Source organism: Hydra vulgaris, chromosome 11 (assembly GCF_038396675.1).
Source record: "Hydra vulgaris chromosome 11, alternate assembly HydraT2T_AEP".
Classification (NCBI taxonomy): domain Eukaryota; kingdom Metazoa; phylum Cnidaria; class Hydrozoa; order Anthoathecata; family Hydridae; genus Hydra; species Hydra vulgaris.
This window is the reverse complement of record NC_088930.1, coordinates 28304363-28320000: the sequence shown is the minus strand read 5'-3', so window position 1 is coordinate 28320000 and position 15638 is coordinate 28304363. Positions and strand designations below refer to the sequence as shown.

The following is a 15638-nucleotide window of genomic DNA, read 5'->3' as shown; positions in this document are numbered from 1 at the left end:
TATATATATATATATATATATATACATACATTTATATATATATATATATATATACGTTTATATATATATATATACGTTTATATATATATATATATACGTTTATATATATATATACGTTTATATATATATATATATACATTTATATATATATATATATTCGTTTATATATATATATACACACGTTTATATATATATATACGTTTATATTTATATATATATATATATATATATATATATATATATATATATATATATATATATATATATAATCAAATAAAAGCTGCAAAATAGTATTAAATGAATTACTTCCATCTGGCGATTTAGCAAACGATCTTTGGCTATAATGCATGATACTTTTTAAGTCATAACCTGTATTCATTGTGTTTGAATCTGCCTCAGAAGTTTTATCAAAATTATCCAACATGGCTAAAAGTATATAATAACTCTGTTGCTAATATAAGCAAAACATTATGGCTCATTTCTCTTATATAAGTTACTTATATATAATACTATTGCAGTATTTACTACATATTAAAAAAAAAACAGTAAAATTTGCTTATCTTCTTGTTTTTAACTCCCTCGATAAAATTTATCTTTTTCTGTTACTAACATATTGACAGAAAGTAGGCTACTACATACATACTCAACTAGTAATGGAAAGCTTAATGCACTATTTTACAAAACTCAGAATTAGGTAAGCCTTATATTTTCCCTGTGCATATGTGAATGAAATAAAAACTTTGGAACAAAAGTTATGCATTATGAAGGAGTTTAAAATACTACAACTTTAAATGCCTTCATTATCTTTTCAATTTAAACAAAATCAATTTTCAAAAATTCTACAAAAAAAAAATAATTTTAACTTCTTGAGATTATTATTGCTTATCATTACAATATATGTGTACATTAGATATGTACAAAAAAACATATATGTATATTAGATATCTACAAAAAAAGCAAAAATACTTCCAAAAAAAAAAAAAAAATTTTAATAAAAGCTTAAAAATACCCCAAAAAATACCCAAGTAAATGAGGCTTTAAGCATAAGGTTTATCTCAATATTTTAAATTATTTTTCTTTAATGTGCTTAAGATAGTAAAATTTTTTTAGATTGTTGTGTATCCCAGATTTTTTATAACTGTTGTTTGAATTGATAAAGAATGTAAACTTTTGCAAAATTTTTGCAAAGTTTTTTTTGCAAAATTTTGCAAATTTTTGCAAAAAAAAAAAACAACACAAAAAATACCCATTTAATAAAAGAAAGCAAAATAATTTTAAATTCGCACTTATAAATTGTTCAATTTCTCAAAAAGAAAGATTTCATCTTACTTTTATCTTTTAAGAAAAACATTTTTTATAAATTGATTGAATGATACAAACCTTTTAAAATTATTTTTGTAATTTTTTGCAATTTACATCTTTTTTAGATAAATACTAAAATTCAAATTATCTTATTATTTTGGAATAAAAGAATGCATAATAATTCTGCACTCATATGACTTATATATAACTAGCTGAGACCCATAAAAATACGTGTCTTTGTAAGTCTATTCCAAACCAAACTTTTTCCTATAACTATATATCCTAGCTTTCCGAAATCATAAAATACGAGCCTTTACCAAAATCATCTCTATACATATCTATTCCACACCGATTATTTATATACCTATTCCTTATTTACTTGAATATATTTTAATAAAATAATTTATCCTGAAAAAAACTTTAAGAGCAAAAAACTTAACTGCCCACCTTTTCCGCATACATAGGGCTTATTAGAGACTTATAATTAGGTTTTTTTTTCTGCTAAATGCATTTCATTAATAGCTCAGTGGTTAAGTGCGCTGTCATCAGTGTTGTTTTGGGGGTTTAAGACCTCCCCTTAGCATAATAAATTTTGAAATTTTTTCAATCTTGCTTATATATTTATAGCAAAAAAAACAATAATATAGCAAAAAAAATTTCTAAAAATTAAAATAAAATTTTGAAGTTTTCTCATTTAATAGATATATTATAGCGATTATTCCATATAATGCCTGCAAACTCAACATATGCCGAAGACGTTTATACTTGCAGACATGTGTACGTAACGCTATATAAATGGAACTAAGACCAGTAAAACAGTCATAAAGAAAAAGTTTATTCTTATGATTATGATTAAAAACTAAAGAAATTTATTAGCCTCAGCTATTAAACACTAATCATGAAAAAATTTGGCGCTTTGATGCCAGTTTGACGTCTTTTGAATAAAACTGGTACAGATATATCATTTCGTGGATAAAAGTTTGTATTTACTACAATAGTAATATATAAATAGTTTTTGTCTTAATTAGAGTATATTTCATAAAAATATATTCCATATGCCTTCAATAGGAGTTTTCCTGAAAAATTTAAATAAAATCTTATTTCTAGTTTGTTTTTCTGGTTTTTTTGTCACTAAGTGACATCACTACGAACAAAATTGTGGTTTCAGCGATTTACGCAAAAGCTGCGTCTAGCAATTTTAATGGTCTAAGAAGCAGATGAAATTATCAAGAGAGAGACAAATCAAAAATTGAAATTTCAACTTTTCCACTTGGATGAGACAATATGTTTCGTGTTTTTTCAATCTTGTCAATTTTTTTAAATATAATAACATATATACAAAAAACCAAAACAAAACAGCTTGAGCAAAAAAGACTTGTAATTATTAGAAAAGTTTATTTATATTACATACTATCCTAAATAAAACGTTATATAAGTGGTTTATTTACATTTTATAAACAATATATAAAAATAAATAACATATTTTTTTGTATATATTGTTTAAATAGGGATGGTTAAGCGCAACAAAGAATAAAAAAAAATTAGTTTATATTTAAAAATGATTTATATGTTTCTTTGCAAACACCAATATACTATACTTAAAATTAAGTGCACTGCACTGCAATTACTTTTAATTTTTTTTGGCTTTTGTTAAGAGCTTTTAAATTTAGCGCCTAATTATCTAAATTCAACATATTCGTTGTATCATCCATACTGCAGGCATTTTTTTAAACAGCTTTTTTTTTTTTAAATTGATTTTCATTTTTTTACAAAATAAGCTAGTTTAGATGTCTACAAATGTTATTGAATACATATTTTCAAAGAGTTCTAAAAAAAATTCATAAAAATTATTAGTTTCAAAAAACGTTTTACAAAGAGTTTCTCCTAATAATTTTTTTTTATTTGCATTTTTCTTGAAATATGTAATGAGCATATTAAGGCATTTTGAAAAAAGGCTTCAGCATATATTTATAGTAAAAAAATAAATGTAGCAAAAAAAACTTAATTGTCAAAAGCATTTTTACAAAAGCACAGCAGCATTTTCTGGAGTAGCAGGACTGTCTTATTATATTTTTTCTTCATTAAGTTTCAGACAACTTTTTTTTCAGACCATCCGCAGCTTATAAGGAATAACTATCTGAGCACATTAATAACATAAGTAGCAGAATCATGACACATAGACAACAAATTTTTTCTCCCGGTGTTTTGATGTTTTTAGAATTTTTATCTTTTTTAAAAATCTTTTTGTTTGTTAAAGTGTATAATATCGTTAAATGTTTGTATATAATTTCTATAAAACTTTAAAAGTATTTTTTATTTTGAAATAATTGAAAATTAAAAAAAAAAAAAAAATCACCAATGGTAGGACTCAAACCGCGGCATTGTCATTCAGAAGCTCTGCGGGCTATCCACTCGGCCACGGTGGCACATTGTCTTACTTTTTTTTTTACATGAAATAAATGCTATAGATGAAAATTAAGCAGATGTTGCCGCAATGCAGTTTTGAGGTGAAAGTCAAACTGTAAAACTTGATTATATTTCAGTATGTAACATAACATAGTTTCAAATTTAGGTACGTTAGATACTTACATACACTTTCGCTCACATTTTCTTGTAAGAAAAAGTGCTGCCACTCTTGCTCGCCACTTCCTTGGTTGTAATGGCTGCCAAGGATTCCGTGTCAAATACGCTCGAATGGGCACTAACACTACTACTATTAAGTTCAGCAATAATATATAGAGATTACTTTGTTTAATGTCACAAAAATATATTATGTTTAGTTTTAATTTATCATTATAGAAAAACATTTTTATAAAGTTGATTAAATGTAATAAACTTTTTTTAATTTTTTGTTTTGATAAATAACTTTTTGTTATATCTTGTTTTGATAAATAATTTTTTGTTATATCTTGTTTTGATAAATAATTTTTTGTTATATCTTGTTTTGATAAATAATTTGATTTATCTTATTTTGATAAATAATTTGATCTTCTGTATTTTGTTTTAGAGTAACTTTGGTTTTGGAAATACTGCATAATATTGTAGTAACAATATTTTTCTATTCTTCGAGCACAACACTATAATGAAGCAAGGCTAATGGATTCAGAGTTGAGTCTAGATATCATGATTGTTTGAATAAAGAATCTAACGCAGCATCAATGGTTCTGCACATACTGTTTTATACTGATGCATTTGATGATTAACAGTTATGTCCATAAAATGAGTTTTGATTGTATCATTTGATTGCAGGTACCACTTTGCATAAAAGCAAACTACAAGTTCAGTTATCAACCTAATATATTTTTTGTTATTTTAAAGAAAACTAATTTGGGTTAAAAGAATTACCATTTTTCAATCAATTTCCCTAGAAATCGTGCATGATGAACTGCTCCTGTTATTCAAAATATAATGATGGAAGGAGAAAAATGACAACTTGGTCTGCTAGCTACTACTATCTTCCCTGACAATACCATTTCCTAATAAAAAAGATCTACAATATAAAAGACATTCTGTAGCAGCTTTTCCAAAAAGAGTTCTTTTAACTTCTTCCCAAGCAAATTTAACTAAAATAGTTGAACTGTAACACAAAATTAGGTTTCTCAAACAAGTTTTAGAAATGTTTAAACAAAGAATTATCAAGAGGCATAGATTGTTCATCTTTCACAGTTTCACAGAAGTGTGTGATTCTTAACATCTGTCACGGCTTCACATAAATGTGTGACTCTCAACATGGTGTCTGCTAAAAGAATTAGACTTATTTAGTGTAGTAGATATTCTTATTAAAGATCCTTTATGTATTTCTTGATGGTCAAAACAAAGTTTTTTCCAACTTTTGATTTAAGATTGTACTCTTTTAAAAGTTTCATTGTTGCCATTGTTACCAAGTACACCATTGTTATCAAGTACACCATTGTTACCAAGTACACCATTGTAATAATCTTCTCCAGATGAAGAAGTTAATGGCTCAACAATGAGAAGATGTGACTCTTTATCAATGGTTGCCTGAACAGCTAGTCTGTCATGCTTTAATTTTTTTCTATAAATGATTTTAAAAAGTGTCTCTCTGTCAAAATGTATAATGCATGGGTAAGAAAAACTTGGATGCTAAGCTTTGCAACTTTTTTAGTAATAACTGCCATATTATGAGCAGTTTGTTTCACCATTTTAGATGCTGTTGACCTGCTGCAACTTACATTTGTAGGATCAATCCTAGAACTATTAAGAATTGCAGCAGTAACTTTTATCAAAACATTGGGAAAAATACCAGAAATTTGATTATAGGGTCAAATCATTATACTTCAACCAATTTAAAGAAAACTTTGTGGGGCACCATCTCTGATTTTCTTGATTTTTACATATTGTTATGTGCATTATGTAGATAGGTTAAATTTGAAATTTCAGACTTCCAAGTACAACGGTTCAAAAATTATTGCCTTAGAAACATGACACAGTGGCCCCCCTTGATTTACAAATGGTCAAAACAGACTACTTTAGAGCTGTATAACTTTTTTCTCACTTTCAACAAGTGTCTCATTTTTTCTAGAACTATTTTCTGAATAGTATTCTTTTTAAAAAAGTGGTTTTTATTAACTTGTGTTAAATTAGAAAAAAATTATGACCTCCTCAAATTTGGAAAAAAATCATAAAATTGCTAAAATATGCCAAAATGAAACTAACTGTAGCATTATTCTATTTATCCACAAGTCTTTACAGATAAGTTTTCTGATTAGCTACTACTGTCTGCAACAAATGGGCAAAATATAGGCAGCTTGTTGCAGTTTAGAACTTATATCTAAAAGCAAAATGCCCACTCGCCTAAAAAGACCAATTTTCAGCCATTTTGAGATGCTTGTAAATTTTTCTAACACTTTGTTTTGATCTAAGATTAACAGCATATAAGACCATTAGACCCAACTATCTGAAAATGCAAACATTAAAAACTTGTCGAATCCACACCAAAAATGCCAGCATTTTTAAATAACCCTATTTTTCAATCATCAACAGTTGAATGTGTTACTAGAAACCAGTGCCCCTCTAATCTGCCAACTGGCATATATGAAGGGTGCAACTAATTATAAGCCATTTCTTAATAAAAAGAAAGATATGGTTGGCTGTCCTCTCCTTGTTCTGGTCTTTATAGTAGACAGGGGCACAAATAAAGTGGGCAGTAACTTTTTAGAGACCTTCAGTATTGTTTAAATAAAGGTCTCTTAATTAATTTAGAAATTTAGATACCTAATACCTAAATATCTAAATTAATTTCAAAATGAAACTATTATTTCTTTAAATTCTATTTTATTATAGGTAATCAGTGGTTTATATGTGGTTTTGACCCCCCCCACTCCCTAAGGGGAGGGGGAGGGGGCAGGAGGGGGTGTGGGGTGGCACTAATCAAAGGGGAAGGGGGCAACCAACTTTTAGTAATATAATTAACTTAATTTTAATTCCCATTTTGATAGTTGATAGGGAATTAACATTAAGTTAATTCCCACTTAAATGGGAATTAACTTAATGTTAATTCCCATTTAAGACCATTACATTGTATACTTGCTGCAAAATCTGGCACACATTTTTGATAGTCACTATCAAAATTTGAATCTTATGGCAAAAGCATGAAAAAATGCAATAAAGGTCTAATGGCCTTAACTGTTAGAAAATGAATCATTAGAAAATGAATTATGTATGTTTCATGCTAGAAAATGAATGCTTGTATCTTAAGTTGGTTGCCCTCTTCCCCTTTGATTAGTGCCACCCCAAACCCCCTTGAACAATAATGAAGGTCTCTCAAAAGTTACTGCCCCCTTTATTTGTGCTCCTGTCTACTATAAGGGGTCACCCATAACTGATGTTAGTGTTTTTTTTTCAACTTTTCGACTCCCCCTCCCCCCTTTTTCAAACTGTCAATTTTTGGCCAACCTCCTGTTATATATGATGTCAGTTTTTGTGTACTCCCCCCCTAAAAAACAATAAAAATGCTTAAAAATCATTGATTTTTTTTCCAACTAAATTATACATTTATATAATAGTAGATTTCATCAAATTATATTATATAATTGTCGATATCTCATTAAATAATCAACTAAGCAAATAGTATTATATATCTTTAATATAATCTTCCCATGGGTTGTTGAAGTGATCATCGATTGAAACAATAGGTAGTGAATGCTCTCCGCGCTCTAAAAGGATATCGTATTCTTGAGGCACAATCAAATTTGTTGCGCCAACTTCATTTTCATCTAACCATTCAGCAGTTTCCGAAATCTTCTGCAAGGCAATGACTGCCAAAAATTCTGTCTGACGCTTGGCAGCGATACGAATAGGTTGGACCCTTTTGATTAGAGGGAGTGTTATAGCAGAAAAATGGATAAAAGCTTGCTTTTTCAACATAGCTTGAGAGGCAAAGTAGATATTGCACTTTTTACAGATTCTATCAGCTAGGCTAGACTGAATTGATGGACAAAACGCATCATACGGCAAAATTGGAGCATAAAGACAAATGATGGAAACAACTCTTTTGCTCCTTCTGAGATATCTACTGCTTTGAGCCCGTCTTTCGTTTGGTTGACATGGACAGGTGGCGGAAAAAATCTTGCTCTAATTAGAGTAAAGTAAGAGCTTCTAATAGTCCGACAACAAGAACAATTTTCAAATTTCGCAATTTGAGTAATATATTGACTTGTACGAAGATGATCGGCAATCCAACATTGATCTTGTAATAAAAGGCTCCTTGACTCTAGCTCTGATTTGTCTGGATAAATATACTCTGCAATGGTTGAATAACCGTCAATTTTTAGATCAGATCAAATATCAGCCAAAGCCTGTCCAACAAAACCAAAGTTCTGTTTTCTAAATTTTCATCTATTGTCCTGCCTGATTTAAAAAGATATGTTGGTTATTATAGGTTAAAAATTATATTAATATTTTTACAAATTAACTTTTGTCAACGTAATTACCTTGAGATTCAAGATGAGTTCTGTAATGTTCGTGCGGGAGAATCACCCCAGATAATTCTTTACTTAGAGGTGCCATTCGTCGCTCAGCTCTGTTGAATGCACTGCGGCCTGGAGCGTTCGTCATGATGAAAAGAGCGTCAAGGTTATTCTTAAAGAAATGGTGATTCTTGATTTCAATTACTTTCTGGTATCTGGGATTTTCGTTGGGTCCTCCATCGACGCTAAACACAACGACAGGCTTCACCATATTAGTTTGAGGATCTCTGGTAATAGAGTCGAATTCTTTGATATCTAAGAGCCGCTGAAAGTCTAACCCATGAGCGAAGGTGGTTGAGGATGAGTGTTTTCCTGATCGAACAGTAATGTAGGTAGGTCCAGAATAAGTAACAGCATCTGTTTTTCCTAGACCATCTTTTTCGATTGTAATTCCAGCGTATTTAGATGGTATAAGCTTGTGTTTAGCAGTCATGACCCAGTCATGGTCCGAGAGAGTTACCCGGTACTCCAAATGCATCAACAACGGCACCTGTTTTTTGGCTGCTGTGATTCCAATTGGCACTCTAGCCTTGTCGTCTTGGCTAAAAAAACACACTTCATCTGGCCCTAAAATAGAACAAACTTCTTCCACATATTTTATAGTTGAACTGCAAGAGTCCGTCAACATGTTTTAAATGAGATTCATTCTGAGGACTGATTAATCTAACAAGGACTGTTTTGACATGCCTTTTGCCTTCTAATGTTCCGTAACTTCTCGGAAGTAGAAGAGTATAGAGGGCAATCTTGCTGATTGCAAATCCAATTTTGTTTATCTCAAATGTCAATTTGTCGAGAGTTTTAATGCTCAAAATAATAAAGAAATATATTTGAATATAATTAACTTTTTAACAGAAAACGGGATTTATTTCGTAAATCAGATTCAAATCAAATCTTGAAATTAGTTGTTAACATTTCAAGGATATTTACAATAGTGCAATTACTAATTAAGAGTAAAATTCTAACAAATACAATATTAACAAACATAGCTAAGCTATCGTTACCCGAAAACCTCTGACCGACGTCTTTCATCAGCGGATGAACCATGGAGAGCAATATCCATAATCGCCTTCAAAAGAAGAGGTTGATCTACTTCTAATGACGGTCAACCAGGTTTCTTTCTGATTTTTAGTTTTTCTTTGACTTCTGGATGCTCCAAGCAGATTTCCTCCATTCTAGCTTTTTTCAGTTCTCTAGTTTTCTTCTGTTGAGCTTGATCATACTTTTTTTTAGCCAGTTCTTTACATAGATGAGCTAGTTTCTTCTTTTTCTTTTTCAAACCATCCTCTTCAGTTTCAGCAATGAATCCACTTCTCTTTCTAGTCTTCAGTCCAGCAACTTTACAATTTAAAGCTGCAATCTCAGAATTGAGTTGATCTTGAGCCACTGTTCTTCCATTTTTTTGATTTTTCGTGGTCAACTAACTCAAAGTTAATGCACTTTTTTGATCATCAATAACAGATCGCTCATTGGTGGGCTCAACAAACTGTGAGGAATTCTTGTCAAATTCAAGTGGAGTAAACGTGGGGGCAGACTGTTTTGGAGTATTGGCCCAAAATGATAATTGCTTGCTCTTGAACTTCATTGAATAAATTGATTAAATACATTACTCTTGATTCAAGATCCTTATGCACCAGTTTTCTTCTTTTAATGAATTCTGGATATTAGCCTTTTTTATCGGGATGAGCATTTCCATACGAGACCATTAATAAGTTAAGTAATTCGGTTTTATCCATATTTTAATATTTATTACTATTGTTTACATCACAATCAGAATAATGATTTTGCTCATCGTTAGCGCAAGCTTTTTAAAAGAGTTTCTTCAACCTGCTAGGAAGAAATTAGTGTTTCGAATTTTCAATAGACTTTATGTGTTTGCATTGCATCACGTTTTACAATCAACTAGAGAGCAATTAGAGTTTCGTATTTGAAATAACGACAATTCAATTTCAAAAAATGACAAATTTATGAGTTTACTTTTATGAGTTTACTTTGAACCACATTTTATAATTCGCTAGGGAGCGAATAATGATTTTGAATTTTATATACAAAGAGTTAATATTTCTAACATAATTTGATTCGTAGTCAAATGGTAATATATTATTAAAACGATAGTAATTTTTATTTTACGTTAGTAGTTGTTATTTATTTAATATCTCTGGGAAACTTATCATATTAATTTATAATATTATATTATAAATAATTTAATAAAATGTAATATCAAATTCCCCGCATTTAATATTAATTTCCCCACAAACAAAACATCATTTCTATACCATTTAGTAGATGTAAATACTGTTAAAATCTGCTCATTAAAACTAAAAAAATAATTTAAATTGACATCATTTTGGACTCAACACACCCTTTCCCATTGTCAATTAGTGTCAAACTTTCCAGCACTCCCTCCCCCCCCCCTATATTTACTGACATCATTTATGGATGACCCCTAAAGACCAGATCAAGGAGAGGACAACCAACCATATCTTTCTTTTTATTAAGAAATGACTTATAATTAGTTGCACCCTTCACATAGGCCAGTTGGCAGATTAGAGGGGCACTGGTTTCTAACGGGTGTTGCGGAAGTTATCAGACAAAATAAAAACGTCTATAACTTATTTATAAATAAAAAAACAAACTACTATTATATTTTTTTTAAATAAAGCATTTATCTTTTAATAAAAATATATTACTTTTTATATGAAAAAACACCACCATCTGCAATTGATCTCAATTTTGCTCTGACGCCTTTCATATGCGACTGTAAAAAGTTTAAATCAATTTCTTGTAGTTTTAGTTTAATGCGATCAATCAAAACTTGCTCTGTTGAAGCTTGCCAATCTCCCTCGTAAAACTTCTGTGCCAAATGTCCCCAAAAATTTTCAATTGGTCGTGCTTGAGGCACATTTGGGGGATTGGATTCTTTATCAACGTAATAGACAACGTAATTGGTCCATCCAATTTAGAGAATCTTTAGAATAATGAGAACTTGCTAAATCTGGCCAAAATAAATAGTTAAAGTCTCCATGATACTTGTGAATAAATGGAAGAAGTCGTTTTTCTAAACATTCATTAATATAGATTGATGAATTGATTGCTACAGCCTTGGAAGTGCAAAACAATGGCTCGGACATACCACAGTCAGATATGGCTATCCACATTAATAATTTTTTTAGAAATTTCTCTTTTCCTATAAAACGAACACTTTCTGGACATGCCTTTTTGTTGTTTGTGTAGTATCCAGAATTTCCAGGCATGTTGTCCCCTGCAAAACAAAAGTATTTTTCATCATCGATGACTAGAAGTGATTTTGTGTTATAGAGTTGGTTAACTAGTTTCTTGCTTCTTTTCTTTGCCTTTATTTGTTGTTCATTTTTTTTAACTGACGACCAATTGTCGATTGATTTACACCGAATTTAATACCTATTTTTCTCTGACTGACCCCTTTTTGATTGTTGACAAGTCTTGTTAATTTTGCTTTCTTTTCTCTAGCCCAGGATGTCGTACGACCAGGGTGCTTTCTATCAGAAAACGATTGAACAGTTTTAAGTCTTTTTAGGTTATCATATATGGTACTTTGAGCAAATCCTTCCTTTTCAAAAAGATTTCCGATTTTTTTTTTTTTATATATTTTTAGTCGCTTTCGAAAAGATTCTCGTTCAGCTGCATTTAACCTCATTTGAATAATTGTGTTTCAAATAATAAAGTTTATATTTGATAGAACGTTTATGCCTACGCATAAAACCACAAAAACTAATTATTATGCTCAAATAACGAATTTAGGATTTGACCGATAACTTCCGCATCACCCGTTAGTAACACATTCAACTGTTGATGATTGAAAAATAGGGTTATTTAAAAATGCTGGCATTTTTGGTGTGGATTTGACAAGTTTTTAATGTTTGCATTTCCAGATAGTTGGGTCTAATGGTCTTATATGCTGTTAATCTTAGATCAAAACAAAATGTTAGAAAAATTTACAAGCATCTCAAAATGGCTGGAAATTGGTCTTTTTAGGCGAGTGGACATTTTGCTTTTAGATATATTTAAGTTCTAAACTGCAACAAGCTGCCTATATTTTGCCCATTTGTTGCAGACAGTAGTAGCTAATCAGAAAACTTATCTGTAAAGACTTGTGGATAAATAGAATAATGCTACAGTTAGTTTCATTTTGGCATATTTTAGCAATTTTATGATTTTTTTCCAAATTTGAGGAGGTCATAATTTTTTTCTAATTTAACACAAGTTAATAAAAACCACTTTTTTAAAAAGAATACTATTCAGAAAATAGTTCTAGAAAAAATGAGACACTTGTTGAAAGTGAGAAAAAAGTTATACAGCTCTAAAGCAGTCTGTTTTGACCATTTGTAAATCAAGGGGGGCCACTGTGTCATGTTTCTAAGGCAATAATTTCTGAACCGTTGTACTTGGAAGTCTGAAATTTCAAATTTAACCTATCTACATAATGCACATAACAAAATGTAAAAATCAGGAAAATCAGAGATGGTGCCCCACAAAGTTTTCTTTAAATTGGTTGAAATATAATGATTTGACCCTATAAATATCTGGTTATGTTTCCCAAGTAGGATAACATTACCAGAAACAATATCTCTTAGAATCTATTTTAATTTATTATTAGACTCAATAGAATGCCAACATTCTTGGTCAAAGTCTGAAACTAAAGATGAACATTTGTTGGTGTCCTGACTAAATTTTAACTCAAAACTTATTTTCACTGATTTTGTAGTGTCTTTTCTAAATGTCTTTCTTTTTCTGTTCAAAATTTAAAAAACATGCATTATATTATTGTTTAATATTATTTAATTATTTATTATAAATCTATTATTTAATATTATCAATGTTTTTTATTTCTTAATAAAAATATTTTTTATTTTCTTCATCAAAGATTCATCAAACTGGTAACAAATTTAAAAAAAAAAAGATTAAAAAAAAAGCTTGTAAAAATTAATGAACCAAAAATAAAAACCAATGAAAAAGTGGAGAAAGGTGAGAAAAGTGATGAAAGTTTTTTAATTCAGAAAGAAAAATGTTTTAAAATGGATTGCCATCTGGCTATATTTTTATCTTCCCTACAAATAATTTTCTGTGTTCTTGATTGTATAAAATTCTTTCTTTTTTAAGTCCAATCTATTTTTGCCTTTTCCAGTTTTTTAAGTAATCTACTCCTAACCAAAAATTTTTTTCCTAGTTCCTTTCTAAAGCCTTGTTGCTTTTTTAACTCTAATTTTCTTCAAATTCAAATCTTTCTTGTTCAATCTATTCAGTTTTTTTTATCAAAAAATTATCTGATTGAAGAGAGAATCCATCTTAAACTGGCCTATAATTATCCAGGAACCCTTTATTTTGCTTAGAATGCCCAATGCTGTTCAATACACCTGTCATATTACTTTTTTTTTTATTGTGCAAGCGTTTGCTTGCACAATAAAAAAAATAGTTTTGAAAACTTGTAACTTTTAAACTTTTCATAAAGATTAAAATCAAAAAAAAAATTTTTTTTAATCTGATTACCAATAAATTAGTGGTAAACCAGCAATGGAACTTTTTTATAGCGTTACAGGTATTAAAAAAAATTAACGTATAAATAAATAATGTCCATAAATAATATTTATAATGTTCATAAATAATATTTATAATGTTCATAAATAATATGACTTATAATAATGACTTAGTGGTAAACCAGCAATGGAACTTTTTTATAGCGTTACAGGTATTAAAAAAAATTAACGTATAAATAAATAATGTCCATAAATAATATTTATAATGTTCATAAATAATATTTATAATGTTCATAAATAATATGACTTATAATAATGACTTAGTGGTAAACCAGCAATGGAACTTTTTTATAGCGTTACAGGTATTAAAAAAAATTAACGTATAAATAAATAATGTCCATAAATAATATTTATAATGTTCATAAATAATATTTATAATGTTCATAAATAGTATTCAAATAATGTATAGTAAAATATATTGTATACTAAAATATAATGTATACTAATATAAACTAAAAAACACATATAATTATAAAGTCAAGTTAAAAACTCTTACATGGTATCACTCTATCTTGTTAAATTTTTACATATGAATCCCTGTCAAAACGACTCTGCTCATGATAGAATCCTAAAGAAAAACTTGAATAATTTAATAAGAAAAATTAAAATTTAAAAGAAATTAAAAAAAAAAATTAGAAATATAGAAATTCAAAATTACTTATAAACTTAAGCATTAACTAAGTAATAGCATACAGAACCCGTAAAAATACGAGTTTTCATAATTCTATTCCACACCAAACTTTTCTATACTTTTTCCTTATTTATAAATAAATATATATATGTATATATAGACATATATGTATATATAGACATATATATATAGACATATATATATAGATATATATATATATATATATATATATATATATATATATATATATACATATATATATATATAGATAAATATATATATATTTATATATATATATATAATGTATATTAGGGGGTTGACTTTTTCACAACTATACTTGGGTATAGTGCCAAAATATGACATACATTAGATTATCAATTTTAAAAGTTCTATTGACTCAAGTTATAATAAACGACCCCTGTAATTAGAAAAACACGTTTTTGTTTGAGAAATACATAAAAATCAACAAATTTGCAGATAAATAACAATTTATTTTGACAAAATAACTTTCAGTTAAACAAGATACAATTTAAAAGTTGTTTTGCAGAATAAATCTGTAGTTCATTTTGTCTATATCTCTGGCATGAATTTCTTGCATAACTTTTATGGCTCTTTCAGCACAAAACATTTATTGTAGATTTCAGTAAACACGAAATAATCACTTTGATTTTAACACACTTATTTTGATAGCAAACGACAATTAAAGATGACACTTGCAGAAGCAATTAGTATTTGATAAATTTAAAAAAATATATAAAATTATATATTTATTACCATTATTCGTATTATGCATAACAATAAAAAATGTATAAAAAACGTAAAAAAGGTTACCTTTTTAGATTGTTTAAAAAAAATAATAAAAAATAAAAAAAAACGTTTCTACAGGGGGATGTTTTTGCAACCAAAGATCTAAAAGCATGTATTTCTATAAACAAATTTAATGTCAGCTTTTAAAAATATACCCATTCATTTTTAAGTGAAAAAATTGAAAAGTCAACCCCCTAATGTATATATATACATACATATATATATATATATATATATATATATATATATATATATATATATATATATATATATATATATATATATATATATATATATATATATATATTAGGGATATAACTTTTTTTACAACCTCGAGTT

The 15638-nt window shown here is 28.4% G+C and overlaps 2 protein-coding genes across 3 annotated transcripts in view; both read right to left on the bottom strand.

Annotated features, from left to right (window-relative positions):
* The window catches only part of LOC100201110 (uncharacterized), a 34684-nt gene extending 34260 nt beyond the window's left edge, over positions 1-424 (bottom strand). Inside the window, exon 1 of the mRNA XM_065810676.1 lies at positions 307-424. Coding sequence (XP_065666748.1) covers positions 307-424 — 118 coding nt within the window. The remainder of the gene's footprint in view (positions 1-306) is intronic.
* Positions 307-15638, bottom strand: part of LOC136087562 (zinc metalloproteinase nas-13-like) — a 72763-nt gene continuing 57431 nt past the window's right edge. For both annotated transcript variants that reach the window (XM_065810677.1, XM_065810678.1), the window contains exons 7-8: positions 14358-14429; positions 307-426 (exon numbers count right to left, since the gene is read on the bottom strand). In XM_065810677.1, the coding sequence (XP_065666749.1) occupies positions 14377-14429 (53 nt within the window). In that variant the 3' untranslated portion in view covers positions 307-426; positions 14358-14376. The remainder of the gene's footprint in view (positions 427-14357; positions 14430-15638) is intronic.